This window comes from Oncorhynchus mykiss, chromosome 23 (genome assembly GCF_013265735.2).
Source record: "Oncorhynchus mykiss isolate Arlee chromosome 23, USDA_OmykA_1.1, whole genome shotgun sequence".
NCBI classification, from domain to species: Eukaryota; Metazoa; Chordata; class Actinopteri; order Salmoniformes; family Salmonidae; genus Oncorhynchus; species Oncorhynchus mykiss.
The window spans coordinates 34,820,426-34,847,856 of record NC_048587.1 but is presented as its reverse complement, the minus strand read 5'-3'; the positions used below and the strand labels follow the sequence as shown (position 1 = coordinate 34,847,856).

The 27,431-nt window shown below is 42.1% G+C and overlaps 2 protein-coding genes across 3 annotated transcripts in view; one reads left to right on the top strand and one right to left on the bottom strand.

The window, feature by feature from the left end:
* The window catches only part of LOC110502641 (methylcytosine dioxygenase TET1), a 47,772-nt gene extending 37,892 nt beyond the window's left edge, over window positions 1–9,880 (bottom strand). Inside the window, exons 1-2 of the mRNA XM_021580846.2 lie at window positions 9,596–9,880; window positions 5,991–8,627 (exon numbers count right to left, since the gene is read on the bottom strand). Of these exons, the coding sequence (XP_021436521.2) occupies window positions 5,991–8,462 (2,472 nt within the window). The 5' untranslated portion in view covers window positions 8,463–8,627; window positions 9,596–9,880. The remainder of the gene's footprint in view (window positions 1–5,990; window positions 8,628–9,595) is intronic.
* A 335-nt stretch (window positions 9,881–10,215) lies between these two features.
* On the top strand, window positions 10,216–24,837 carry slc25a16 (solute carrier family 25 member 16). 2 transcript variants are annotated; one of them, XM_021580850.2, is made up of 9 exons: window positions 10,216–10,611; window positions 11,039–11,173; window positions 15,320–15,412; window positions 15,672–15,869; window positions 18,566–18,687; window positions 18,814–18,880; window positions 18,973–19,135; window positions 19,294–19,362; window positions 21,557–24,837. In XM_021580850.2, exons 2-9 carry the CDS (start codon window positions 11,077–11,079, stop codon window positions 21,711–21,713), a joined length of 966 nt encoding a protein of 321 aa, XP_021436525.1. In that variant the 5' UTR covers window positions 10,216–10,611; window positions 11,039–11,076; the 3' UTR covers window positions 21,714–24,837. The 2 variants fall into 2 exon arrangements, with proteins under 2 accessions (XP_021436525.1, XP_021436524.1); XM_021580849.2 differs by having other exon boundaries at window positions 10,222–10,563.
* The last annotated feature ends 2,594 nt before the right edge of the window (window positions 24,838–27,431 follow it).

The following is a 27,431-nucleotide window of genomic DNA, read 5'->3' as shown; positions in this document are numbered from 1 at the left end:
TTGAGCATCTCAAAGACTAAATTAAATGTAGAATCAGTGTAACAGGTGACAAACAGATTATTTTACTATTGTAACAAGCAGTGGTGATAATTATATTGTCCCTGTCAAGAGCCCAGGCTTTTGCCATAGATGGTACAGTTCTCGTCTCTGGACCACAAAAGCTTTAGATTGCATTCTGCTAAGGCACTTGTCTCTCTCTACATCTGTCAACTACCTTGGTGACCAGAGTGGGATCCTTTCGATACACCTATGGGGCCTGGGTATACAAATGCTCCTAGAGAGAAGGGGGAATACTGAAGCATGTGTTGATGACAGTTATACAGTCTCCATCAGAGGCCCAGACTTTTGGCATAGATGGTAAAGCTCTCATTTCTGTACTGCAACACTGTACGATTGTGCCCTCCACGGCACTTGACATACATTGATTGGTAGGTTATACTATACTTAGATACTACAAATACTGCCTGAGACACCTTTGCTATTTGTCTCACTAATCAACAAATCCTATTTGACATGGAGTTATTTGTTTGTATGTACAGTATATGCATGAAATGTACATTTTTGAAAAAATGTCTCACACTCAGTTAAAAAGGATCTGACCCTTTTCTTCAATTTTCGCCTAAAATGGCATATTCAAATCTAATTGCCTGTAGCTTAGGACCTGAAGCAAGGATATGCATATTCTTGATACCATTTCAAAGGAAACACTTTGAAATTTGTGGAAATGTGAAATTAATGTAGGAGAATATGACACATTAGACCTGGTAAAAGATAATACAAAGAAAAAAAACGTGTCATTTTTTTTCCATCTTTGAAATGCAAGAGAAAGGCCATAATGTATTATTCCAGGTGTTATTATTCCATGTTGTATCAAGTCTGCCCAAATGTGCCTAATTGGTTTATTGATACATTTGCAAGTTCATAATTGTGCACTCTCCTCAAACAATAGCATGGTATTATTTCACTGTAATAGCTACTGTAAATTGGACAGTACAGTCAGATTATGGGCTTTCTGCCCATATCAGATATGTCTATGATCTGGGAAATATTATTGTTACTTACAACCTCATACTAATCACATTAGCCTACGTTAGCTCAACCGTCCCGCGGGGAGGACACCGATCCCGTAGAGCAGGTATTCCCAAAGCGTTGGGAGTATGTCAAAAAAAATGTGATTCACATTAAAAACTATTTATTTTTTCCAACGGGGCTATACAATTTGGGTGAGTTTTTTTTCTTGCCTGAGCAGCCTCGTTTCACTGCCAAAAACAAAATTAAACCATCTAGTGTTCAGCGAAATAACAACACAATGTCAAATACAGGTACCCTAGTCAAATAATTAACATCCAATCACATTAACCGTTACTCTCTAGCGTGAAACCTCCACTCTTGTGCAGACATTTAGAAACAAAACATGACCATTTGAAAAATAAGCCACAGGAGTTTTTTGAGCGAGAATAAAGACGATTTTCAAATAGTAAGACATGTATAAAAGCAACAGATGCCATTAACAAGAAGGGGCTAGAAGCATCTTATATGGTGAGCTACCGAGTGTCTAGGACAGGCAAGTCCCAAGGCACTGTGGAAGACTTCATTCTTCCTGCTGCCGCGGATATGGCTGGGACAATGATGGGGGGAAAGGTATACAGACAATGCCTTCATCAAACAACACTGTTTTACGACGCATCAGTGACATGGCAGGAGATGTTTTTAAACTATTACTGCTTCGCATTAAAGCCAGTGAATTATATGCGTTACAGCTGGATGAGTCTGGCACAGCTTCTGGTATACAGTTGAAGTCGGAAGTTTACATACACCTTAGCCAAATACAATTAAACTCAGTTTTTCACAATTCCTGACATTTAATCCTAGTAAAAATTCCCTTCTGTTTGATCAGTTAGGATCACCACTTGTATTTTAAGAATGTAAAATGTCAAAATAATAGTAGAGAGAATTATTTATTTCAGCTTTTATTTCTTTCATCACATACCCAGTGGGACAGAAGTTTACATACACTCAATTAGTATTTGGTAGCCTTCCCTTTAAATTGTTTAACTTGGGTCAAACGTTTCAGGTAGCCTTCCACAAGTTTCCCACAATAATTTGGGTGAATATTGGCCCATTCCTCCAGACAGAACTGGTGTAACTGAGTCAGGTTTGTAGGCCTCCTTGCTCACACATGCTTTTTCAGTTCTGCCCAGAAATGTTCTATAGGATTGAGGTCAGGACTTTGTGATGGCCACTCCAATACCTTGAATTTGTTGTCCTTAAGCCATTTTACCACAATTTTGGAAGTATACTTGGGGTCATTGTCCATTTGGAAGACCCATTTGCTCCCAAGGATGAACCAGACTTGTGAAGGTCTACAATTTTCTTTCTGATGTCTTGGCTGATTTCTTTTGATTTTCCCATGATGTCATGCAAAGAGGCATGTCATGCAAAGAGGAGTTTGAATGTAGGCCTTGAAATACATCCACAGGTACACCTTCAATTGACTCAAATGATGTCAATTAGCCCATCAGAAGCTTCTAAATCCATTACATAATTTTCTGGAATTTTCCAAGTTGTTTAAAGGCACAGTCAAATTAGTGTATGTAAACTTCTGACCCACTGGAATTGTGATACAGTGAATTATAAGTGAAATAATCTGTCTGTAAACAATCGTTGGGAAAATTACTTGTCATGCACAAAGTAGATGTCCTAACCGACTTGCCAAAACTATAGTTTGTTAACAAGAAATTTGTGGAGTGGTTGAAAAATTAGTTTTAATGACTCCAACCTTAATGTGAGTAAGCTTCCGACTTCAACTGTATGTCCGTTATGTTTATGGGGGGGGGGGGGGGTCAATAAAGGAAGACATCCTCTTCTGCAAACCACTGGAAACCAGGACAACATGAGAGGATATTTTTAAAGTACTAGACAGCTTTGTGACATCAAATGAACTTTGGTGGTCAAGGTGTGTTGGCATCTGTACTGATGGGGAGACAGGGAGACATAGTGGAGTGGTAATGCTTGTGCAAGTGGTTGATCTCGACGCCACTTGCGTACACTGCAGCATCCACTGAGAGGCTATTGCTGCCAAGGGAATGCCTGACAGCTTGAAAGACGTTTTGGACACTACAGTGAAAATGGTTAACTTTGTTAAAGCCCCTGAACTCCCGTGTATTTTCTTCTTCTTGTCTGACCGCCTGCATGATGACGAGTTTCTCACACGACTGGCCTATCTGGGTGATGTTTTTTTCTCGCCTGAATGATCTGAATCTAGGATTAGAGGGACAACACACAGGTCTTTCCATCATTGTATTATTTTTTGTGTGCAAATGAACTCAAGCTTACGGACAATGTAAAATGTGATATAGTGAAACACCTGAGTGAGATGGGTACGCAATTACGCAGGTACTTTCCCGAAACGGATGACACAAACAACTGGATTTGTTATCCCTTTCATGCCCTGCCTCCAGTCCACTTGCCGATATCTGAACATGAAAGCCTCATTGAAATTGCAACAAGCGGTTCTGTGACATTTTTATTTAATCAGAAGCCACTGCCAGATTTCTGGATTGGGCTGCGCTCAGAGTATCCTGCCTTGGCTAATTGTGCTGTTAAGACACTGATGCCCTTTGCAACCACATACCTATGTGAGAGTGGATTCTCAGCCTTCACTAGTATGAAAACTAAACACAGGCACAGACTGTGTGGAAAATGATTTAAGACTGAGATTCTCCAATACAACCCAACATTGCTGAGTTATGTGCATCCTTCAAGCACACCCTTCTCATTAACCTGTGGTGAGTTATTCACAATGTTTGATGAACAAATAAGGTTTTATATGTAAGATGGCTAAATAAGGAGCAACATTTTTTATTATTACTATATTATTATTTGTGCCCTGGTCCAAAAATAGCTTTTTGTCACTTCCCACGAGCCAGGTTGAGACAAAAACTCACACTCATTCTTATATTTAATAAATGTATTATATAGTGTGTGTGTGTGCAGGCTTACAATGATGGCAAAAAACAACATTTGAGAGTGCGCTGACCCTGGTGCTAGAGGGGGTACGCAGCTGGATGTTGAATGTTTGAAGGGGTACGGGACTATAAAAAGTTTGGGAACCACTGGTGTAGAGGTTAATAGAATAATGAACGTATTGGCAAGATTTTTGCACCATCAACTTTTATCTTAGTAGGAAATGTAATAATTTAAACCATCCTAAATATACTCACATTTACTGAACATTTATCTATATTCCTACGGGCTCTTTATCATTTTCCATACCTTATATTCCAATGCATCCAACATTATGCATGTCCACCATGGTATTGGGCAGCTGCTATTCGAGAACTCTTCTGCTTAAGAAATCAAACTCTGAATATCTTATTGCAGGCACATTGTACAACTGTTTTTAGATCATATTTTATTACAATGTATGCTATACAGTGAGCTCCAAAAGTATTGGGATAGTGAATTTGTTTGTTTGTTGTTTTGGCTCTGTACTCCAGCACGTTCGATTTGAAATGATATAATGATGGTTAAAGTGCAGACTGTCAGCTTTCATTTGAGAGTATTTAAATACATATCGGGCGAACCGTTGAGAAGTTACAGCACTTTTTGGGGACCAAAAGTATTGGGAATAATTCACTTATATGTGTATTAAAGTAGTAAAAAGTTAAGTATTTGGTCCCATATTCCTAGCAGTTTCAGATTATTTTGTGCCAAATAGAAATGAATGGTAAATAATGTATTGTGTCATTTTGGAGTGACTTTTATTGTAAATAAGAATAGAATATGTTTCCAAACCCTTCTACATTAATGTGGATGCTACCGTGATAATGGATACCCCTGAATGAATCATGAATAATGATGAGTGAGAGTTAGTTACAGACGCACAAATATCATACCCCCAAGACAATCTAACCTCTCACCATTACAATAAAGGGGGAGGTTAGCATTTTTGGGAGGCATGAAATGTATGCCTCTGTAACTTTTGGTTCCCTAAAATTAGAGGGACTATGTACAAAACAGTGATGTAATTTCTAAACGGTTTACCTGATATGAACGAAAATACTGAGTCTGCACTTTAACCTCATAGTCACTGTTGAATTTCCAATCCAAAGTGCTGGAGTACAGAGCCAAAACAACAACAAATGTGTCACTGTCCCAATAGTTTTGGAGCTCACTGTACTTTTTTGGAGAAAATGTGCAAGAATAGAAGGTGCCAACAAAGGTTATAATCATCATAAGAATGGTTTACTGCCATATACAAAAAATCAGCTCCCCCCTCCACGGGGATCGATCAACTTCATCATGTTTTAAGGCTTCGGCCCACCCTCTACTTGGCCCGTGGTCTCTTTGGCCCTTGTCGGTGGAGGACAGCCGCAGGGACCCGGGAATCCCTCCTTATGCCACCTCCTTCAGTTTCCACAATTTGCGAGCACAGTATCCCTTTATTTGTCATATAGTATATCAATGCAATCTCACCATTCAGTACATTCTATCCTCTCCAACTCTCCATCATGTTTCTATCCTTAGCCCTTTACATGCTCTCTCTGCTCCCACTTCATTTAACCATATCTTATAGAAAACCTAGAGCAGACACACACACACCCCAAAAACTGCCACAGACCAGCAGACTACGCCTCACGTATTCTCTCAGTCAGTCCATACCATAGCATCGCTAAAGGCATGACAACCAGGCCATGACAACTTCAAGAATTAGTGACAATAACAAGCTGTCTTTAGACAGCTTTGGGGTCATGTGCACTAGTGCCATAACTATGTTTCTTTTTCAGCACGTACAGTATTCTCTAAAGAAAAGTAAATTGTCTTTGTCAATTTTACTTGAAGTTCTGCTTTTAAACTGCTCATAACAGTTATAAACAAGTTAGTGAATCACAAAAATAAGTAAATAGTTATGAGGTTTATAAGTTGTTTATAAGCAGTCTTTTCCAGTTTTAGCCTAAAGTCTACTCTACACCTTAGAGAAGCCTTACCTGAGCAGATGTTAGTGCGAGCAGTGACATGGGCCTCCTCTTTCTCAGCTCCATACACTTCCTCAGCTTACAGATCTGGTGTCCAGTCCTGCGGTTCAGACAGCAGCTGCACTGGCCACAGTTGATCTTCCTCAGGCACGGCTCACACCCTCCACAACTACTCCTCTTTTTCCTCTCCCTCCTCTGGTTGACTTGTGGGGTTTGGGGCAGAGATGTGCCCTCCTCCAGGGGTCTCGAGCCCAGGCTAGGGTGTCCAGGGGGGCTAGGGGCCCCATAGCCTTGCTCTGACTCTGTGTCAAAGGAGTAGGACGATTGGGTGCTCTCTGAGCTGCAGGAGAACTTGGAGGTAGAACTCTCCTGGTTAGGGATGGAGGAGGTCTTTGGCACTGAACCCAGATCAGATACAGAGACCGATGCAATGTCTGTGTTTGGTTCAGATCCAGTGTTTGTGTATGGGAATGATGGTGGTGGCTCGTCTTGGTTGTTCTTGTTGTGAGTCTTTGGTACAGAACCTAGGTCAGATACAGAGACACACACGGTGTCTTTGTCTGGTGCAGATCCAGTGGTGAAGAGGTCTATCTTTGTGTATGGGAGTGATGATGATGATGGTGGCTCTTCTGGGTAGTTGTTGTGGTTCTTTGGCACTGGACTTAGGTCTGATACAGACACAGTGATGTTAACGTCGGTGTTTGATTGAGACAGAGTGGTGGGGACCTCCGCGTTTATGTCCAGGTGTGACGAAGATGATGCAGATGATGAAGATGACATATATTTTGTGTTACTGTGATTGGATGACTCTTTGGTCTCTTTGTCCACTGGTCTGAGAAGTTGTCTAGCCTCCAGAGAGATAGGGATCTCTAGGCTCTGACTGGGTGCTGGTTTCGCTGGGGTTACACACAGGGGCTTGTGGGGTTCACTAAGGAAGGCAACTGAGAAACTTAGTGATACTGGATGCATTGGGCTCGCCTGTGATGTCTCATGGCAAGTAGTTGGGCCTTTTAAAGGTTTATGGATTTCAACAGTTTGGGTAGGTTGGATTGGTTTAACACCTTTTTTCAGAACCTTCATACCATGTGACACTGTGGGGTGAGGCGGAGAGGGCAGATGAAGGAGAGGGGGTGATGCCAGATCTGAGGTAGCTGGTTCAGAGACAGGTGAGGCATGGACAGGTGATTGCATCATCAATGCGTCATCCTGTGGAATAGGCTTTTGGGGCTGAGCGACAGACATAATGGTGCTTGTGTCTGAAGGTCTGCTGATAACCTCTCCCTCCTTCTGTCTCTCGTTTTTCTCTTTTCTTTCCTCCGTCTCATTTACCTTGACTCTCTCCACTCTCTGCTTACCGTCTGCTTCCTTCTTTTCTTCATCTCTCTCATATTCCTGCTTCACCGTTTCCTCTCCTTCCTTCTCCAAACTCTCCCCTCCTCTCTGCTCTCCTGCATGGGTATTTCTCTCTCTTTGCTCCATCTCAATCTGCTCAGCTCCGAGGTTAATATTGGCGTTGTCTTCACATTTAGGGCCAACTGACTCTTCCTGCCGGTGTTCACTGGTAGAGTCACCAAGCTCATGGTTCAGGTTGAAAGAATTGCTCTCATTAATATTGTTGATTAGCTTTTCCTGTTGTTGGTCAACACTGGTGTGCTCATCGAGCTCATAGTGGTTGCCCTCACCACTATGGCTGACAGGCTTATCGTATGAGTCAGTCCCAACCGTTTCACCATTATGGGCAACTAACTCTTCCTGTTTGTCATCACTAGCCAAATCATCAGTCCTCAGACTACGAGGTTTTCCCTCACTAGCATGGCCGACTCCCAGCTCCTGCTGGTCAACACAGGTAGTTTCATCAAGTTCAGTCCTCAGGTTAGGAGGTTTGCCCTTACCAACATGGCCAACTACATTATTCCCTTGGTTAATCTCACTTGGGTCTATACTAACAGTGTCAGACTCCTCAGATCCTTGCTCAATCCCGCTCTTGCTCCCTCTCTGACCCACCACTCCACTTACTCCCCTCACCCCCCTCCCCCTTGTTGTCTTCCCTCCTGTTCTAGGCTTTATTGCCAGGGGAGGAAACTGCTTGGCGCCCCCAATGCTCCTTAAGGATATCCTGCGCCCAGGGGGGTCCTCTCCCACACCATGCTGGAGCAGAGGATTACCCCAGCTCCTTAGCCTCACTGATCCTGTTATACCCACAGGGGCATGGTTAACCCTACCAGGGGATGCCCCCGGACCCTGACCGCCAAGCCTACCAACCCCACTCCTCCCTGGGCTTCTGGCCGGCTGGGCCTGGGTCCTGGTTGTGGATCTTCGGGGTGGCTCTGAAGTTGGCTGTGGACTCTCAAAGGCTTTTCCTCTGGGCTTGCTGGAGTTCAGTCTCTTGGCGGTGGAGATGGCGGTTGTTGTGGGTATCACCTTGCAGCCATTCCTTGTCAGTGGTGGGGATTGTCTCTTAGGGGGTTTGGGGGTAGGCGGCATAGTGGATGATATGAGAGGGCGGAGATGGGGCAGTCGGCATGGGAACCAGGTGAATGGTTGTTAGCCCTGCTCCAACTTTCACTTTTTTCTCTCTCTTCCTAAATTTTTTTAGACACCAAAATTCTGTGTTATTTTCCCACCATGTTGAAAAAGCCGTACAAGTACCTGGAGGAAATTGACAAAGAAAATAAAAATATGTTAAAATAATTGGTTCGACCTCTAGTGCCTGCAAGTCCATGTTTGATTGACAACATTCCTTTTTTATTTCCTGAATAAAACATGCACGTTTTTGTTTTTTTAATGTACTGTGTACAAAAGCACCAAATTGTATAATTTGTAGCAAATGTTTGGAAATCTTAAATTGCATGTTGTTGCATTAGGGAATTAAGTGTGTGACTATTCAAATAGGAAATGTATGAGGTATCAGGTGTGACAATACGGGTTAGTTAATTAGCTTGTCGAGTTACTAGCCATGTATTTCACTTTTAATTTATAATTTTCAATAAACAGGCCTTGTGAACCCACTCACTTCCTTAACGGAAGGAATGGCGCGGGTCTGCCATGCCAAATAGAGTCCATTTTTGGTTTTGGCTAGGCACACACCGTCACAAGTTCACAACCTACAACACCTTGTCAAAGCAATTATCCGTGAAGTAAACACATGTAAGAGATTACACAATTTCCTATAAATAAATAGTTAATTGCAATATATATAGCTTTTATTATTCATCAATATATATGCCAAAGATCCTACTTCCGCCTGGCGGTGTTATTTATTTTCTATTTAAGCTACGTCCTTTAAGAGTTAAAACGCAGAGGTGAAGGAAGCTCTTTAAAAAGTATAGGTTGCTACACGGCACCGAACCTGGCTCGCTGGCTAGTACTTTTCCGCACGAATTTCGGACGGAAGCGTAATGACAATGTTGTAACCAGCTTGCAACATTGCCGCATCGAGTAGATTTTCTTGCAGTTGACCGAATGTCCGAACAATATCGAGTATTTGACACTCGTGGCATTGGATGGCTGACTAAGCTATTCGTGAATGTCACCAAGAACATAGCCTAATTACGTGATGTTGGTGTGGATTTTATTTACACGTTGTCTTTAAAAGGCAGCTCAAATATTTTACATACCAGAGACAGTTGCACTGTCTGAATCGCTAATAATACTCCACCCCTGTTAGACACTGACGTTCATTGTATTGGTTTCCCTCGGAAAATATGTCGGGTTCTTCTTTACCACACTGATACATTGACACAATCTAGCAATATTGTTTATATCAAGCGGCTTTTGATAGTGTAAAACATGCATGTAGCCATACTGGATACAACACAATTTAAAGCGTAAATCCTTTTTGTGTCAATCCCTTCAGGGCAGCCCTCTCTCCCTCCTCTCCCAGATGCAACCTATGGTCTCGAGTCAACTCAGCTCTGGAGTAAAGAGTAATCGGGAAAACCTGGAATGGAATTCACGTTTGTCCACTTTCTCTAATTAGTATAAGTATCAAACTTCTATCAAACTACTTCAAACCCTAGAAAACCCTTAAACAAGCTGATGTTCTGCTTCACAGTCTGTATTAAAGTTAATAACTGTTTTACAACTGTGTAATAATAACACCTTTAAAAACACTAACATGCTCCACACAAGTGCTATATGACCCAATATTTAGCAAATGATAAAGTGTTTGGGCAGTATATTGACATGTTATTATTAATTGACACGTTTATGGTTTTATTGTGCACTTTATTTTATTTGATCAGTGACGTCATTGACATGCGCCGGTGCAACTCTCGATGGTTGGTGATCATAAAAACACGTGCCTTCACCCTTCATACATTTAACCCAGGTAGAAAACTGGTTTTGTTGCTGTTTTTCTAATAACTTTTGGCTATCAATTAGCTACGGATGACTTGCAAAAACAGGGACCGAAAACTGAACTAACAGATTTGTCGCTCGGTGAAGTTGTCTCTGCGAGCGCCCGCTAAGCATGTTTGTTTACTTGGGGAATCCGGAAGGGCCTGAGGCTGCCTGCAAATGCTAACGCGCCCGCTAGCTCCATTGTGCAACGTTCGTTCATCTGACAGTGTTGACCTTGCAGCGGGTAAGATGGCTAATATACGTTATCAATACAGCAACAGTCGATTGAACTGTGAGTAACTGTTTGAACAGTCCATTCAATGGTAGATTGAAAATTGTATTTAGCTAGCTAGTTAAAAGTTAATCTGCTGACGGTAACACGATAACGGTTAGGTCGACTTCAGTGATAGCTAACGTTAGCTACGTTCAATGACAGTTACTACGAGCTACTAGTGCTAGTTTAGTTTTGATACGTGACTAGCCGGCTAGTATCTACTTAGCTAGCCAAACCACACCATGTCTTGATTTATACTTTGCTTCAGTGATCAACTGACGTTAACGTTACATACAACGTTATGCCTCATCATCATTATGTGCCCCCCCCGGCAAGGCAATAATGTCTTATTGGCTGTCCAACTGTGATGTCGAGTGATATCCTTTTTAATTGTGGGTGTAAAGGTAATTATATATATATAGGTTGTTTTTTATTCTTTCCATAGTTATGGCTGCATTAGGGTCCTGATTGAACACACACACCATGGCAACTGAGGCTGCAGTCTCCACCCCTGGTCGTCCTGCAATCCCCAACCACTCTCAGGGGGACTATCACTTTGTCCGCTCATTCGTAGCTGGAGGTAAGTGTGGCTGCAGACTTAACTAGTGATTATAATACAGAAATGCAATACAGAACATACAGTAGTGCACATCCAGTGACACAAACCCAGGTACTGCTGAGCTGCATGGCGTGCATGCTTTTTGTCCAGCAATAACGGACTACTATAATCTAGATCAGGGATGGGCAACACCACCACATTGAGAGCAAAACATTTTAGCAGCCCCCCTCTTGAAGGCAGAGATTTTTTTGTTTTAGTTAATGTTGTGCAATTCTAGACATTCTGCCATGGTGCATAGAGACCATTTTGGATTTTTAAAGCAAGTTTTCTGCAATTCTACACATTTCGACATGTGTCAGAGAGGAAAATTGGCTAATTTCCTATAATCCTACAAATTTTGCCAGAGTGGAAACAAATGTTTGCAGTTTTTAATATGATATCTGAGTGAGACTGACTAACAAAATCAATGTGGGCCCCCCGGCCGATTTATTCAACCATGAATACTAAGTTTAGATAGCTGGCCACTAGACTAATTTACCAATCTAAAAAAGGTTAGCTGACATGGGCTAATTGAGTGACTATCAGTGACTGATATAACAAGAGAGAAACTGCTGTTGCACAACCAAATTTCAAAATTGCACTTTGTGTATTCTACTATTCTAACTTGCATCAGTATGTTAAAACCCAGACTGAGTTGTCAGAGGGCCTTCCCTGGGCCGCCAGTAGGCAATCCCTGCTTTAAAATAATGGTTTAACCTCACCAGAGATCCAGAAATTAAATAGGTACAGTCAAAGGTTGAATAACTGGAACAGGTTTATGAAGATTCACAGAGATTTCCTGACAAAACCCACTCCCTTTTCCTGGAGTAAATAACTGTAACAGTATAGCTTCCGTCCCTCTCCTCGCCCCTACCTGGGCTCAAAACAGGGACCCTCTGCACACATCTACAACTGCCTCCCATGAAGCATCGTTGCCCATCACTCCACAAAAGCCGCAGCCCTTGCAGAGCAAGGGGAACAACTACTTCAAGGTCTCAGAGCCAGTGACGTTACCGATTGAAATGCTATTAGCGCACACCCCGCTAACTAGCTAGCCATTTCACACCAGTTACAACAGCATGACGTGAAATGGAACTGTTTAATTATATGGAGAAGCTATGGATACAGAGTTTCTCTCTGTTTGCCCAGACTAAAAATATGGATATTCCTGTGCATGTGTAGGATTTTTATTTTTACTTGGCCGATTTCCCACTCCGGTGCCTACTTAGCTGCAGTGTTGAGTGCTTCACAGCCGCTACCACCTCCTTGATCGCTTTTGTCTGGTCACTGATGTAGCCTACAAACTTCATGTTGTACACGCAACTGTTCGACCTATTGCATTCCATGCCTCAGTAAGCATAAGCATTATTTCATGTTATATTTTCAGGAGTTCTTACAAACTTTGTTGTCAGTATTACAAACATAAGTACGACACAAACAGGCAGTCTAGTGATTACATTTTCTTCTTAGCTGCTGAGTTACATGCAGCTTTTTACTCTCACCACGATATCAGTATATATGGCATAACTATGGCACAGGGCGACGCAAAACGAACTTGCCAATTGTCAGACTCTTTTTAGGCAGACAGGCAGTCATGTAGTGTTCTTTTTTCAGGAACTAATATATGGCAGCAGCTGTAAAGATGATCTTACAGCATCACACGAAATGTGTCAAGTGTAGGGACTGCGTCCTGCTTGTGCAACTGCAATATCCATTACAACAGACAAAAGGTTGTAGCCTTCATAAAGTATTTACATCCCTTAACTTTTTTCACATTTTGTTATGTTACGAGGTTGGATTACAATTTATTTTTCTGTCAAAGGAGTTAATGAATGTATCACTGCTGATGTGAAGGCCAACTTCACCTGGGGAATGCTGCTTTTTTGTTAGCTTTGCGACAGTTTAAAACATTTAATTTATCGTTGTTTTATTCTCTACAATCAGGTTGGAAAAGTAGGTCGGTCGAGCAGCAGTGAGAGCTATTCGATATTGCATGGTACTGTCCTTCCAAGCTAGTTGGATTTGACTTACAATTTGGTGTAGCGCAATTTCCATTCCAATTTTTTGGAAGCTTGTTTCAGGGCTCAGGTATTTTCTGTATACCAGGGAGCTAGTTTTTTGTGACAATTTGTTTTTGTTTTTAGCAGGTTCGACCGCATCTAGGGTATTATGCATGGTTAATTTAGATCCTCAGTTAGGTGGTTAACAGATTTTTGTACTCTAATGTCCTTGGGTAGGTGAAGGGAGTCTGGAAGGGAATCTAGGAATCTTTGTATTTTATTACGGATCCCCATTAGCTGCTGCTACATTAAGGCAGGTATATACAAATATTACATTTCATAACTTTTCACAACACATTAAGTATGTTCCCTCAGGCCACTACTCTATCACTTATTATTATTATTATTTATATTTTAATTGAACCTTTATTATATATATTTTAATTGATCATTTATTTAACTAGGCAAGTCTGTTAAGAACAAATTCTTATTTACAATGATGGCCTACCCTATTTACAATGGTGGCCAAACCTGGACGTCACTGGGCCAATTGTACCCCACCCTATGGGACTCCCAATCATGGTCGGATGTGATACAGCCTGGATTCAAACCAGGGACTGTAGTGACAGCTCTTGCACTGAGATGCAGTGCCTTAAATCGCTGCACCACTCGGGAGCCCGAATATCTACATTACAAAATCCATGTATGTGTACAGTGTGTGTCTTCAGTCTCCACTGTTCCATAATCGTCTTTTTATCTGTTTGAAAAAACCATCTGATTCTACTGCTTGCATCAGTTACCTGATGTGAAATAGAGTTCCTTGTAGTCCTGTGCGCCTCCCATAGTCTGTTCACTTGGCGATTTGTGAAGAGACCTCTGGTGACATGTCTTGTGGGGTATGAATGGGTGTCTGAGCTGTGTTCTAGTAGTTTAAACAGACAGCTTGGTGCATTCAGCATGTCAACACTTCTTACAAAAACATGTAGTGATGAAGTCAATCTCTTCTCCACTTTGAGCCTTGAGAGATTGACATGCATATTATTAATGTTCGCTCTCCATGTATATTTAGGGCCAGTCGTGCTGCCCTGTTCTGAGCCAATTGCCGAGGTCCCTCTTTGTGGCACCTGACCACACAACTGAACAGTAGTCCAGGTGCGACAAAACTAAAAGGCAGAACAGCGCTTTATTATGGACAGACTTCTCTCCATCTTAACTACTGTTTTCTGAGAATTTACAGCGCAGCTTTTGATAGTCCTTGGTTGGTGTCCAACCAAATTATTTGTTGCGATTGGAAACGTAATAAGATCATGGTCCGATAGTCCAGGCTTGAGGAAAAACATTTAGATCCACTCTCAATTTCATGGGCCAACTTGATCCATGACCAGAAACTTCACAACAAGTCCAAAGTGATCTGTAGTGAGCAAAAATATAAATGCAACATGCAACAATTTCAAAGATTTTACTGAGTTACGGTTCATTAAAATAAATTCATTAGGCCCTACTCTATGGATTTCACATGACTGGGCAGGGTTGCAGCCATGGGTGGTTCTTGGAGAGCATAAGCCCACCCACTCAGAATACGTTTTCCCCCACAAAAGGGCCGGTTGAACTTACTGCCAAATTCTCTAAAACATCATTGGAGACAGTTTTGTGGTAGAAAATGTATTGATAATTTATCTGGCAATAGCTCTGGTGGGCATTCCTGCAGTCAGCATGCCAATTGAACGCTCCCTCAACTTGAAACATCAGTGGCATTGTGTTGTGTGATAAATCTGCGCATTTTAGAGTAGCCTTTTATTGTCCCCAGTACAAGGTGCACCTGTGTAATGATCATGCTGTTTAATCATCTTCTTGATATGCCACACCTGTCAGGTGGATGGATTATCTTGGCTAAGGAGAAATGCTCACTAACAGAGGATGTAAACAAATTTGTGCACAATTTGAGAGAAAAAAGCTTTTTGTGTTCTGTGTAATATGCACCAATTCAAGCTAATGCGTCTAGATTCCGGTTTTAGCAAACAAGCATCTAACAGATAATTATCTGCAGAATAATTTAATGTTTATTTTACTCAGTCCAGCTCAGAGATGCTCATGTTGTGGGTGTCTGTATCTCTCTGGGTGTGTTTAGGTGTAGCTGGATGCTGTGCCAAGTCCACCATTGCTCCTCTGGACAGAGTAAAGATCCTACTGCAAGCCCATAGCCCCCACTACAAAGATCTGGGTATGGTTTGGATAACTCTGCTGTTCTGAAATGGAGTGTTCCTCTTCCTGTAAACATGTCTGTTGGTTGTCAATTGGTTTGTCAGTGCCACTGATGTATTCCCCCTCCCATGTAAATGTTGTATCATGTCCCGTTTAATTAATCGGAGATGTTTTATCTTACACCAGATGGCACCGGAAACTAAGCAATGACATCACACTGATCTTTCTTCTTTTTGTCCTTTGCTCTCTCTCCCTTCCCTCTCCTCTCTCTCCTGTAGGAGTGGTAGCCACTCTCCGTGCTGTGCCAAAGAAGGAGGGTTACCTGGGGCTGTATAAAGGCAATGGGGCTATGATGGTCAGGATATTCCCCTACGGAGCCATCCAGTTCATGGCCTTCGACAAATACAAGAAGATCCTCAGTAAACAGCTGGGCATCTCTGGACACATCCACAGGCTAATGGCCGGTTCTATGGCAGGTGAGAGGATCAGTGGGAAGAATCCAAAAAAGACAATAGGAGGCCTGTATATTTTATTTTTTATTTATTTATTTCACCTTTATTTAACCAGGTAGGCTAGTTGAGAACAAGTTCTCATTTGCAACTGCGACCTGGCCAAGATAAAGCATAGCAGTATGAGCAGACAACACAGAGTTACACATGGAGTAAACAATTAACAAGTCAATAACACAGTAGAAAACAAAGGGGGAGTCTATATACAATGTGTGCAAAAGGCATGAGGTAGGCGAATAATTACAATTTTGCAGATTAACACTGGAGTGATAAATGATCAGATGGTCATGTACAGGTAGAGATATTGGTGTGCAAAAGAGCAGAAAAATAAATAAATAAAAACAGTATGGGGATGAGGTAGGTGAAAATGGGTGGGCTATTTACCAACGGACTATGTACAGCTGCAGCGATCGGTTAGCTGCTCAGATAGCTGATGTTTGAAGTTGGTGAGGGAGATAAAAGTCTCCAACTTCAGCGATTTTTGCAATTCGTTCCAGTCACAGGCAGCAGAGTACTGGAACGAAAGGCGGCCAAATGAGGTGTTGGCTTTAGGGATGATCAGTGAGATACACCTGCTGGAGCGCGTGCTACGGATGGGTGTTGCCATCGTGACCAGTGAGCTGAGATAAGGCGGAGCTTTACCTAGCATGGACTTGTAGATGACCTGGAGCCAGTGGGTCTGGCAACGAATATGTAGCGAGGGCCAGCCGACTAGAGCATACAAGTCGCAGTGGTGGGTGGTATAAGGTGCTTTAGTGACAAAACGGATGGCACTGTGATAGACTGCATCCAGTTTGCTGAGTAGAGTGTTGGAAGCCATTTTGTAGATGACATCGCCGAAGTCGAGGATCGGTAGGATAGTCAGTTTTACTAGGGTAAGCTTGGCGGCGTGAGTGAAGGAGGCTTTGTTGCGGAATAGAAAGCCGACTCTTGATTTGATTTTCGATTGGAGATGTTTGATATGAGTCTGGAAGGAGAGTTTGCAGTCTAGCCAGACACCTAGGTACTTATCGATGTCCACATATTCTAGGTCGGAACCATCCAGGGTGGTGATGCTAGGCGGGCATGCGGGTGCAGGCAGCGATCGGTTGAAAAGCATGCATTTAGTTTTACTAGCGTTTAAGAGCAGTCGGAGGCCACGGAAGGAGTGTTGTATGGCATTGAAGCTTGTTTGGAGGTTAGATAGCACAGTGTCCAATGACGGGCCGAAAGTATATAGAATGGTGTCGTCTGCGTAGAGGTGGATCAGGGAATCGCCCGCAGCAAGAGCAACATCATTGATGTATACAGAGAAAAGAGTCGGCCCGAGAATTGAACCCTGTGGCACCCCCATAGAGACTGCCAGAGGACCGGACAGCATGCCCTCCGATTTGACACACTGAACTCTGTCTGCAAAGTAATTGGTGAACCAGGCAAGGCAGTCATCCGAAAAACCGAGGCTACTGAGTCTGCCGATAAGAATATGGTGATTGACAGAGTCGAAAGCCTTGGCAAGGTCGATGAAGACGGCTGCACAGTACTGTCTTTTATCGATGGCGGTTATGATATCGTTTAGTACCTTGAGTGTGGCTGAGGTGCACCCGTGACCGGCTCGGAAACCAGATTGCACAGCGGAGAAGGTACAGTGGGATTCGAGATGGTCAGTGACCTGTTTGTTGACTTGGCTTTCGAAGACCTTAGATAGGCAGGGCAGGATGGATATAGGTCTGTAACAGTTTGGGTCCAGGGTGTCTCCCCCTTTGAAGAGGGGGATGACTGCGGCAGCTTTCCAATCCTTGGGGATCTCAGACGATATGAAAGAGAGGTTGAACAGGCTGGTAATAGGGGTTGCGACAATGGTGGCGGATAGTTTCAGAAATAGAGGGTCCAGATTGTCAAGCCCAGCTGATTTGTACGGGTCCAGGTTTTGCAGCTCTTTCAGAACATCTGCTATCTGGATTTGGGTAAAGGAGAACCTGGAGAGGCTTGGGCGAGGAGCAGCGGGGGGGGTGGGGCTGTTGGCCGAGGTTGAAGTAGCCAGGCGGAAGGCATGGCCAGCCGTTGAGAAATGCTCATTGAAGTTTTCGATAATCATGGATTTATCGGTGGTGACCGTGTTACCTAGCCTAAGTGCAGTGGGCAGCTGGGAGGAGGTGCTCTTGTTCTCCATTGACTTCAGTGTCCCAGAACTTTTTGGAGTTGGAGCTACAGGATGCAAACTTCTGCCTGAAGAAGCTGGCCTTAGCTTTCCTGACTGACTGCGTGTATTGGTTCCGGACTTCCCTGAACAGTTGCATATCACGGGGACTATTCGATGCTATTGCAGTCCGCCACAGGATGTTTTTGTGCTGGTCGAGGGCAGTCAGGTCTGGGGTGAACCAAGGGCTGTATCTGTTCTTAGTTCTGCATTTTTTGAACGGAGCATGCTTATCTAAAATGGTGAGGAAGTTACTTTTAAAGAATGACCAGGCATCCTCAACTGACGGGATGAGGTCAATGTCCTTCCAGGATACCCGGGCCAGGTCGATTAGAAAGGCCTGCTCACAGAAGTGTATAATGCAGAGAAGATACTTCCTCATTCCTGATTGAGGAATTCCTGATTCCTTTTCAACAACAATAGTTTCCACAGTAGATACAACATACTTAACTGTTGTTGTATCTGACCATGTTGTTGTGTTGCTTAGGGATGACAGCAGTGATATGTACGTACCCTCTGGATGTGATAAGAGCCCGTCTGGCATATCAGGTGAAAGGACACCATCGCTACACAGGCATCGGAAATGCCTTTCAGACGATATACCTAAAGGTGCCTTTTATTTGTTCCTCTCAGTTTAAAATTATACCTGTAATTTGAGCGCGGTGTGCAAGTTTCCCTCCTGTGTTTGTGTGTATCTTGAGTTGAGGCTCAGCTGTTGGTGTTCTCTTTTTAAAGGAAGGAGGCATCCCTGGCTTCTACAAAGGTCTCATCCCAACCCTTATAGGCATGGCTCCATATGCAGGTGACCATGCACACACACACACACACACAGTGTTGTCAATAACTTTCTGTTGAGTTTTGTGGGCCTCATTTCTTCTGCCCTCCATCCTCCAGGGTTCTCGTTCTTTACCTTCGGCACGCTGAAGAGTCTAGGTCTGGCCCACTTCCCAGAGCTACTGGGGCGACCGTCCTCAGACAACCCAGAGGTGATGGTGCTGAAGACCCATGTCAACCTGCTCTGTGGAGGGGTGGCTGGAGCTATCGCACAGACCATTTCGTAGGTTGATTGATTGACTGATTGATTGGGTGTTTGACTCATTGGATTTTAAAGACCTATGTCAACTGCTCTGTGGAGGGGTGGTTAATTGGTTGGTTGGTTAACTCATTTGCACTCTCTTTCTGTCCCCCCCTTCTCTTCCCTGTCTCCTCTCCCAGCTATCCTCTAGATGTTGCCAGGAGAAGGATGCAGTTAGGAGTGGTACTTCCTGATTCGGACAAATGTCTGTAAGTGGCACCATTTATCCCTTCCTCTCCAAACCTAGAGCTCGTATTACAAAATGAAATGCTGATCTAGGATCAGGTTTCTCTTTCCATATAATCCAATTCTAAAAGGCAAAAGTACCCTGGACTAGACTTATTGGGTGTACTGGATATACCGTATACTGGGGTACTTTGAAATGGCTGTATGATTTTCAATACCCTTCCCAATTTCTATTATTTACATTTTTATTCATAATGTCAATTGAACCAGTCACATAGTATGTTTGTCTACAAAGAGCTACATGGATAAAATTGAGGTTTTGTGATGTGATGATCCACTGTTGTTCAGCAGAAGAAAGAGAGGTGATCAAGTTACACTTGAAATTCACCACTAATATTTGCCAGCGAAATATCTTATAACTTTATGTTAACTATCTAATTCTCCAGTCAGGGCTTCAGCCATGCATTTGGTTTGCTAACTTGCTAGCTATAGGTGGCTAGCTTGCAAGATCTTGCTTGTTGGTTACAGCGGAGACAATCATCCCCTCCTAGATCAAGTGTGAGTAACCTTTTGAGATAGTTGTATGAGCTGGGTTCTTTGTCCTTCCAATCACATTATGTTTGCTTGATCTTGTTGGCATTTAGCTAACGTCCGCTTTGGGAATTCACTAGTACTTTGCTAGTGCGTTCAAAGTATTCACGCACCTTGACTTTTTCCACATTTTGTTGTGTTCAGGACCTAGGTTCAAGAGTAAATATTTGCTTTACAAGTCACATAATAAATAGCTTGGACTGCCTCTTTGTGCAATAATAGTGTTTAACATGATTTTTGAATGACTACCTCATCTCTGTACCCCATACATACAATTATCTGTAAGGTACCTCAGTCGAGGAGTGAATATCAAACACAGATTCAACCACAAAGACCAGGGAAGTTTTCCAATGTCTCGCAAAGAAGGGCACCAATTGGTAGATGGGTAAAGTAGACATTGAATATCCCGTTGCGCATTCTGAAGTTATTAATTACACTTTGGATGGTAAATAAATAGACAGTCACTACAAAGATAAAGGCGTCCTTCCTAACTCAGTTGCCGGAGAGGAAGGAAACCACTCAGGGATTTTACCATGAGGCCAATATTAACTTTAAAACAGTTCAACTTTAATGGCTGTGATAGACTGAGGATGTGTCAACAACATTGTACTTACTCCACAATAGTAACCTAATTGACAGAGTGAAAAGGAGACCTGTACAGAATGAAAATGTTTCAAAACATGCATCCTGTTTGCAACAAGGCACTAAAGTAATACTGAAAAATGTGTGGAAAAGAAATGTTTCTCCTAAATAGGTGTGGAAAGCTCTTAGAGACTTACCCAGAAAGACTCAGTTGTAATCGCTGGCCAAAGGTGCTTCTACAAAGTATTGACTCAGGGGTGTGAATACTTCACTCTGGTTCCGTATGTATTATTTCATACTGTTGATGTCTTCACTATTATTCTATAATGTAGAAAAAAGTAAAATAAAGAAAAACACGGAAATGAGTAGGTGTATCCAAACTTTTGACTGTCTATAAATATTTATTTATTTTAGTTTGGGAAAAAATAACACCCCTTGTGTGCACTGCTGGTTATACTGCATAGCCCAGTATGGTACAGGAACGGTATGGAAATCTGGATACTACCCTGGACCCTGTTTGAGTTTTGTGGAGTGTATTATTGAGTCCTAAGCCCTGGTTGGTCTTCCAGAAGACTACAGCTTTGTACCAGACATGCCTTTCACATTTTGCCTGCTTCACAGTGGCAGTAGAAATACTTCACCACCTGACACTATGCTTCTAGAATTTATCCTCGTAATAATGATTTTCTAGAGGTGGACAACCTCTGGGTTGTCAGGGCAAGAATAGACTACTCACTTAGAGTAAGACTGAGTTACTATATTCTACTCCATACAATGAGATCTTGTATTTTAGATGATGTCAGTCCCGAGCCTGTGTACTGTGTCTGTATTAAACAGCTCTGTCTTTGAGGTTTAGAATGCCGAAACAGACTGGCACTGGCAGGATAACCTATTCTGAACGTCTTTAACAAATTATTTTTTTGGGGGGGGGGCAAAATGTTATATTATGAGTGAACATATTACAATGTAATTGATAAGTACCTGGTAAGCCCCGCACTGTAAAATAAAGAGTAACTTTGTCTTCCTACTTGTCTCCCTCCACAGAACCCTGACCAAGACTCTGAAGTATGTGTACAGTCAGTATGGGATGAAGAAGGGTCTGTACAGAGGGCTGTCTCTCAACTACATCCGCTGTGTGCCCTCTCAGGCTGTGGCCTTCACCACCTATGAGTTCATGAAGCAAACCCTCCACCTCAACTAGCTGCTCCCTCCCTCCCCATCCATCCAACTCCACCCTTCATCTCTGCCTAGCTGGATTGGGGCACGTTCACTAAGGCTAAACACTCAAACGTTTAGAGAGCAAAAGATCTCTAGTAGCGGTCTATCTCAAAACAGCCTGACCAAGAGCAATCACTGGGGCTATACATTCTGAGATGTTTAAGAACTTCCTTAGGAACTCCCTGCATCTCAACACAACCTGACCGGGGAACTTCCTTAGGAACTCCCTGCATCTCAACACAACCTGACCGGGGAGCTATAAATTGGACAACATTTTTCTGAACGTCTTTCAGTGCTCTGAATATTTCTTATTAGATGTGTTAATTTACCCTAGTTAACCTTTTCTGTTTTAAGGAGGTCGGCTTCCGCTTGGAGGTATTGAACTCTGCTACCAGAGGAGGCCATTGAGGCTCAGCCACTGGAGCCACGCTGAGCCCAGTCGCTCTTTGTTCCAGTCGGAAAGCAGATGAAGGCACTGGGCCCCATGGCAATGCCTCAAACAACTGGCAGTGCCAATCCAGTGCCCCTGTCTGTTCTCAGCTCCTGCTTTTGTGATTCTCCCTCTTATGTCGCAACTATTGCCATGGATACCTATGGACAATGACTCCCTCTGCTTCGATGAGTGGCTATGTGCAATGAACCCCTAACAACTGTCGTTGGTAATGGCATAGCAACCCAATTCTGTACACTGCCTCCCACCCTACCTAAGAAGTCACACAGACAATAACGGAGGGGAAAGTCACACTGGGCAATCTGCCTTAACATAATCGGAGGTCTTCTTTTCCTCATGTACCTACCTGACACTTGTGAGTACAAACCTAGACACATAAAATAATGAGACAAGGATTTAAATGTGTAATATGTCCGTTTTTATAAGAGTTATAGGACAACTCCTACATTTTATGAGAATTAAGAACACTCTCCCCAAGCTTGTGTTTAACACAGAACTGTGCTTTTTGAGCATCCTGAGTTTAGTAGAATCCAAATGATAAAATCCCAAAACATCACATTCAGTTTGTTCAAAACTGAACATCAAATGATATTATTTTGATGGTCTCCCAAAAGTCTCATTGTCGGACATTGAAACAGGTTTGCCCCATGCAGTTTAACAGATATGGTGTGTATCTGTAGGAGTGTTGTCTTTGGTGTTGACGTGTTTGTGTCCATTCAGGGTTTAGTGTGTAGTAAGTCTCTTCTCTACTGTGCAGGTTTGGGGTCCAATGCCTTGTTGTATACAAGTTGCTATTTATGTATTGTGTTCCTATCCACAAAGCCTCTGTGCACTTTGCCAATATTTTACCCGTGTAACTAACAGATCTATATAGATAGATATCTATCTATATATCTAATTGCAACAGAGACATAGGACACATAGTGTCTGAAATGCCACCCTATTCCCTATATAGTGCACCAGTCCGGCTCTGGCCTAAAGTAGTGCACTATATAGGGAAAAGGGCATCATCTTGGACATAACCATGGCTGCCAGTCAGTTTTTACTTTAACCAGGCCAGCTTGTCATTGGCTACGACGTGACAATGTTGGGTACAAGGCAGTGGTGTAGCGTGCAGAAACAGTCATGTTCTCGGGCTAATGATGCTGTGTACCTACCCGAAGAGGATATCCGTTGAGGAAAGGGTCTAGCAGGGTTGCAAAATCCAACTTTCCCAGAAATTCCATTTGGATGATTTTGATATTGTTCCTGTGAGATGACAATGAACTGAGGTAGGCTATGGGCTGACCGTGGTGGTTTTAACAAGTTGTGTTTTCTTTACCTCTTGCCTACATTTCCCTGTGTTCAGGTGTGTGTTGTGGGGTGTAGAAAGCATTTGTCAGCTACTGATCTAGACACTAGTATTAAAAGATGTGCTATATAATGTATCCTATGTAAGAGTTGCTATGTGGTTTAAGCACCCAAATGGAAACCTGAGTTAAGTACTTCAAGGGGGGAAAAAACTAGCACGTTGGAGCCTTTGGCTTTTTTGTGTTTATTTATGAAAGTGTAGTGTGACTGTGGCCACAAGGTGTCCACGATGAGTCAGTAATACGTTTACCGACAACGATCATTTGTAGCCTGCCCTGCATATAACTGGACATTACCATGCTGAAGCCTTCATAACCACTACTACAGCGACGTATGTATTCTGATCTGTCCATGTATCATCATGATGACTTTGGATATGTCATTTTCCTCTTGGTTTGAATGTACATTGTGCAGCATCTGTGTTCTGTACCCGTATTCATGAAGTGTCAGTTTAGCCTTTTCGATCATAATGAATAAGAGGGGGATCTGATGTCAGTACTAGTGCTTCATGACAATATGCTCTGTTCTTCTCTTGTTTAGCAAAATGATGTAAGGAAGTCATAAGAATCATAATGCACATCTCACTGGTCTCAAGTCACTTCCTTTCCCAATCTACTGTACTTTCCGTCACCTGCACTGAACGAGCTGGATAGGTAAAAGCTACTTCCTGGTAGGCACATTGTTTTCCCAGACTTATTCCACTTAAAAAAATAACTGCTATTTTTGATTAATAAAAGTTTAAATTCGCTATTCAGAAAAGTCCCTCTCCCACTAGAACAGTGTTGCCCAAACTCTGTCATTGGGTCCCCAAGGGGTGCACATTTAGTTTTTTGCACTGCACAGCTGATTCAAATAATAAACAAATCATTAAGCTTTGATTATTTAATCTGCTGTGTAGTGCAGGGGCAAAAACCAAAACATACCCAGGACCGAGTTTGGGAAACGCTGCGCAAGAATGAACAATATTGATAGGACAGGCGCTTGTCAGTCACAATGTGAGCGATGACAGGGAAACACTGCTGGTTTGGCAATCTGCTGTCTGTCTCACCTCCAGGTACCTGTGGGATTTGTGTGCGCTGTGGTTGATTTGAAGTCAAATTTCTTTACAGATAACAAGATGCGCCTTCATCGTGGTAACGATGAGTCGAAATCCACTGAGCCTAATTATTGTTTTCTTGCCAATTTTATTTTGTGTGTTTCCTATAGCCAGCCACGGAATCGTGATGCATAGGCTATTTACCGTGCTTTGATTGACGACCGAACAGCAAATGTTGACGTGTCAAACTGACTGAATAAAAGTGATCACCTATATCCCTTTGAAATGCATAAATCATACAACGTAGTTATGTTCATGGGATCGCTCCTGGACAAGGTAACCAAAGATCTCGTTTGTATTTTCCTAGGATATGAAGTCCATGTCGGGACTTTCCAGATAGTGGCGCAAAATGGAGTGTGACAAGTCAGTGTACCGAATCGCGTCAGTGAGAGAACTGTTAATTTGGCTCCCTCTTTTGCATACTGGTATAATTATATATTTTTTAAGTCAAAGAAGAAGGTGAATCCTCGCTGCAGGAACAATAGGTAGTGGAGCAGAGCCTAATTTTTGTTCTAAATATGCTAATTTTACTTTAATTCATTTCTGTAAGATATAATACTTAAGACTGAGAACCCTTTTATTTTTTATAATTTATTTTTCAAGATAATGTGCCTTATTTACTTTAAATTGAACAACAAACTATTTTTGCAATTTATATATTGCAGTAAAACTGTAAATACAACTTTAAACCCGTCTTCCCTTATGATTAATGTTAAAGGTTTTAATGTTTGCCACTTAGAAAATAGTCCTGATCATATAGGCCTAGAAAATATCCAAAACAACTAACAATACACTGAATTCACACATCTTCAGTATTTTAAATTGTAAAGTCATGTCTTTTTACACAATACCTCAACTTATTTTACCAATCTGGGATGTATACTCGATAAAGTATTCAATCATTTTGCTGTGTATTTGAGATGTAATCAAGGCATTAGAATGTACCAGAGGCCACAAAAATGGAGCCCGTTCGGCCAGGAATGGCTACTTTTTCTACTTGGCTGGCTAGTCTGTAGTGAGGGAAAACACTATAGGCAGCTTTACATATTGCTTTCACCCATTCTGTGTTTTCAGGTCAGTGCAGATGAATGCGAGGTGAGGAAGACACTAGGCTATTGAGATGCACCCTCAAACTTTCACAGGTGGTGGATACATGAATGCCAAGCGACAAAGGGGGAGGTAGAACTTCCATTTTACAGTGCTATAACAAAAAAGTAAAACCATACTTTCTTTGGAGCACTAATGCCCTGTCCCAATGCTCATCTCTCTCCTATGAGATTATGTTAATCTATGATTTCTCCCAGCCCTTTGCCTCTAAACCCATATCATTGATGCTCAGACTATACTCTATGGTGTTTTGTTCTTTTGGTGCTAGAAAACTTTACACGACAGTGCATAGTTGACTGAAACTGGGGTTGTGTTCAGCGGGTATAAACGGGAGAAAATATTTTCAAATGAACATTTTAAAGATGATTTTGTTACGATTCCCATTAGCAGACGACAGCTAGTCTTCCTGGAGTCCGACACATAATGAAAAAAACTGCAATGTACGTACATTTAAAACGTTAACATAGACATTACAGACTTATATATAAAACATTTAATAAAAAAATGTAAAACACAAAAGTATGAAATAATAATAATAATGTGTGGGTGTGTGTGCACATCTATCAGTTGCACATACAGTACCAGTCAAAAGTTTGGACACCTACTCATTCCAGGGTTTTCTTCTTTTTTGTAACTATTTTCTACATTGTAGAATAATTGTGATGACATCAACTATGAAATAACAGATGGAATCATGTAGTAACCAAAAAAGTGTTAATCAAATCAAAATATATTTTATATTTGAGATTCTTCAGTAGTAGTAGCCAACCTTTGCCTTGATGACAGCTTTTCACACTCTTGCATTCTCTCAACCAGCTTCATGAGGTAGTCACCTGGAATGCATTTCAATTAAATGGTGTTCCTGGTTAAAAGTTAATTTGAGGAATTTCTTTCCTTAATGCATTTGAGCCAATCAGTTGTGACAAGGTAGGGGTGATATACAGAAGATAGCCTTATTTGGTGAAAGACAAAGTCCATATTATGGCAAGAACAGCTCAGATAAGCAAAGAGAAACGACAGTCCATCATTACTTTAAGACATGAAGGTCAGTCAATCTGGACAATTTCAAGAACTTTCAAAGTTTCTTCAAGTGCAGTCGCAAAAACCATCAAGCGCTATGATGAAACTGGCTCTCATGAGGACCGCCACAGGAAAGGAAAACCCAGAGTTACCTCTGCTGCAGAGAATAAGTTCATTAGAGTTAATCAGCAATTAACTGCACCTCAGATTGCAGCCCAAATAAATGCTTCACAGATTTCAAGTAACAGACACATCTCAACATCAACTGTTCAGAGGAGATGGCGTGACTCAGGCCTTCATGGTCAAATTGCTGCAAAGAAACCACTACTAAAGGACACCAATAATAAGAAGAGACTTGCTTGGGCCAAGAAACATGAGCAATGGCCATTAGCCCAGTGGAAGTCTGTCCTTTGGTCTGATGAGTCCAAATTTGTGATTTTTTTTGTTTGCCCAGCAACAGCCCCAAAACATCTGCTCTAGAGGAGATCTGCATGGAGGAATGGGCCAAAATACCAGCAACAGTGTGTGAAAAAGACTTACAGAAAACGTTTGACCTCTGTCATTGCCAACAAAGGGTATATAAATAAGTATTGAGAAACTTTCGTTGTTGACCAAATACTTTTTTTCCACCATAATTTGCAAATAAATTCATTAAAAATCCTACAATGTGATTTTCT

Coding starts and splice junctions, on each gene's coding strand:
- slc25a16 (XM_021580850.2), top strand. CDS start 11,077: ATGGCAACTGAGGCTGCAGTCTCCACCCCTGGTCGTCCTGCAATCCCC. Junction 15,413..15,671: donor CCCCCACTACAAAGATCTGG/GTATGGTTTGGA, acceptor TCTCTCCTGTAG/GAGTGGTAGCCACTCTCCGT. Junction 18,881..18,972: donor AGGCATGGCTCCATATGCAG/GTGACCATGCAC, acceptor TCCATCCTCCAG/GGTTCTCGTTCTTTACCTTC.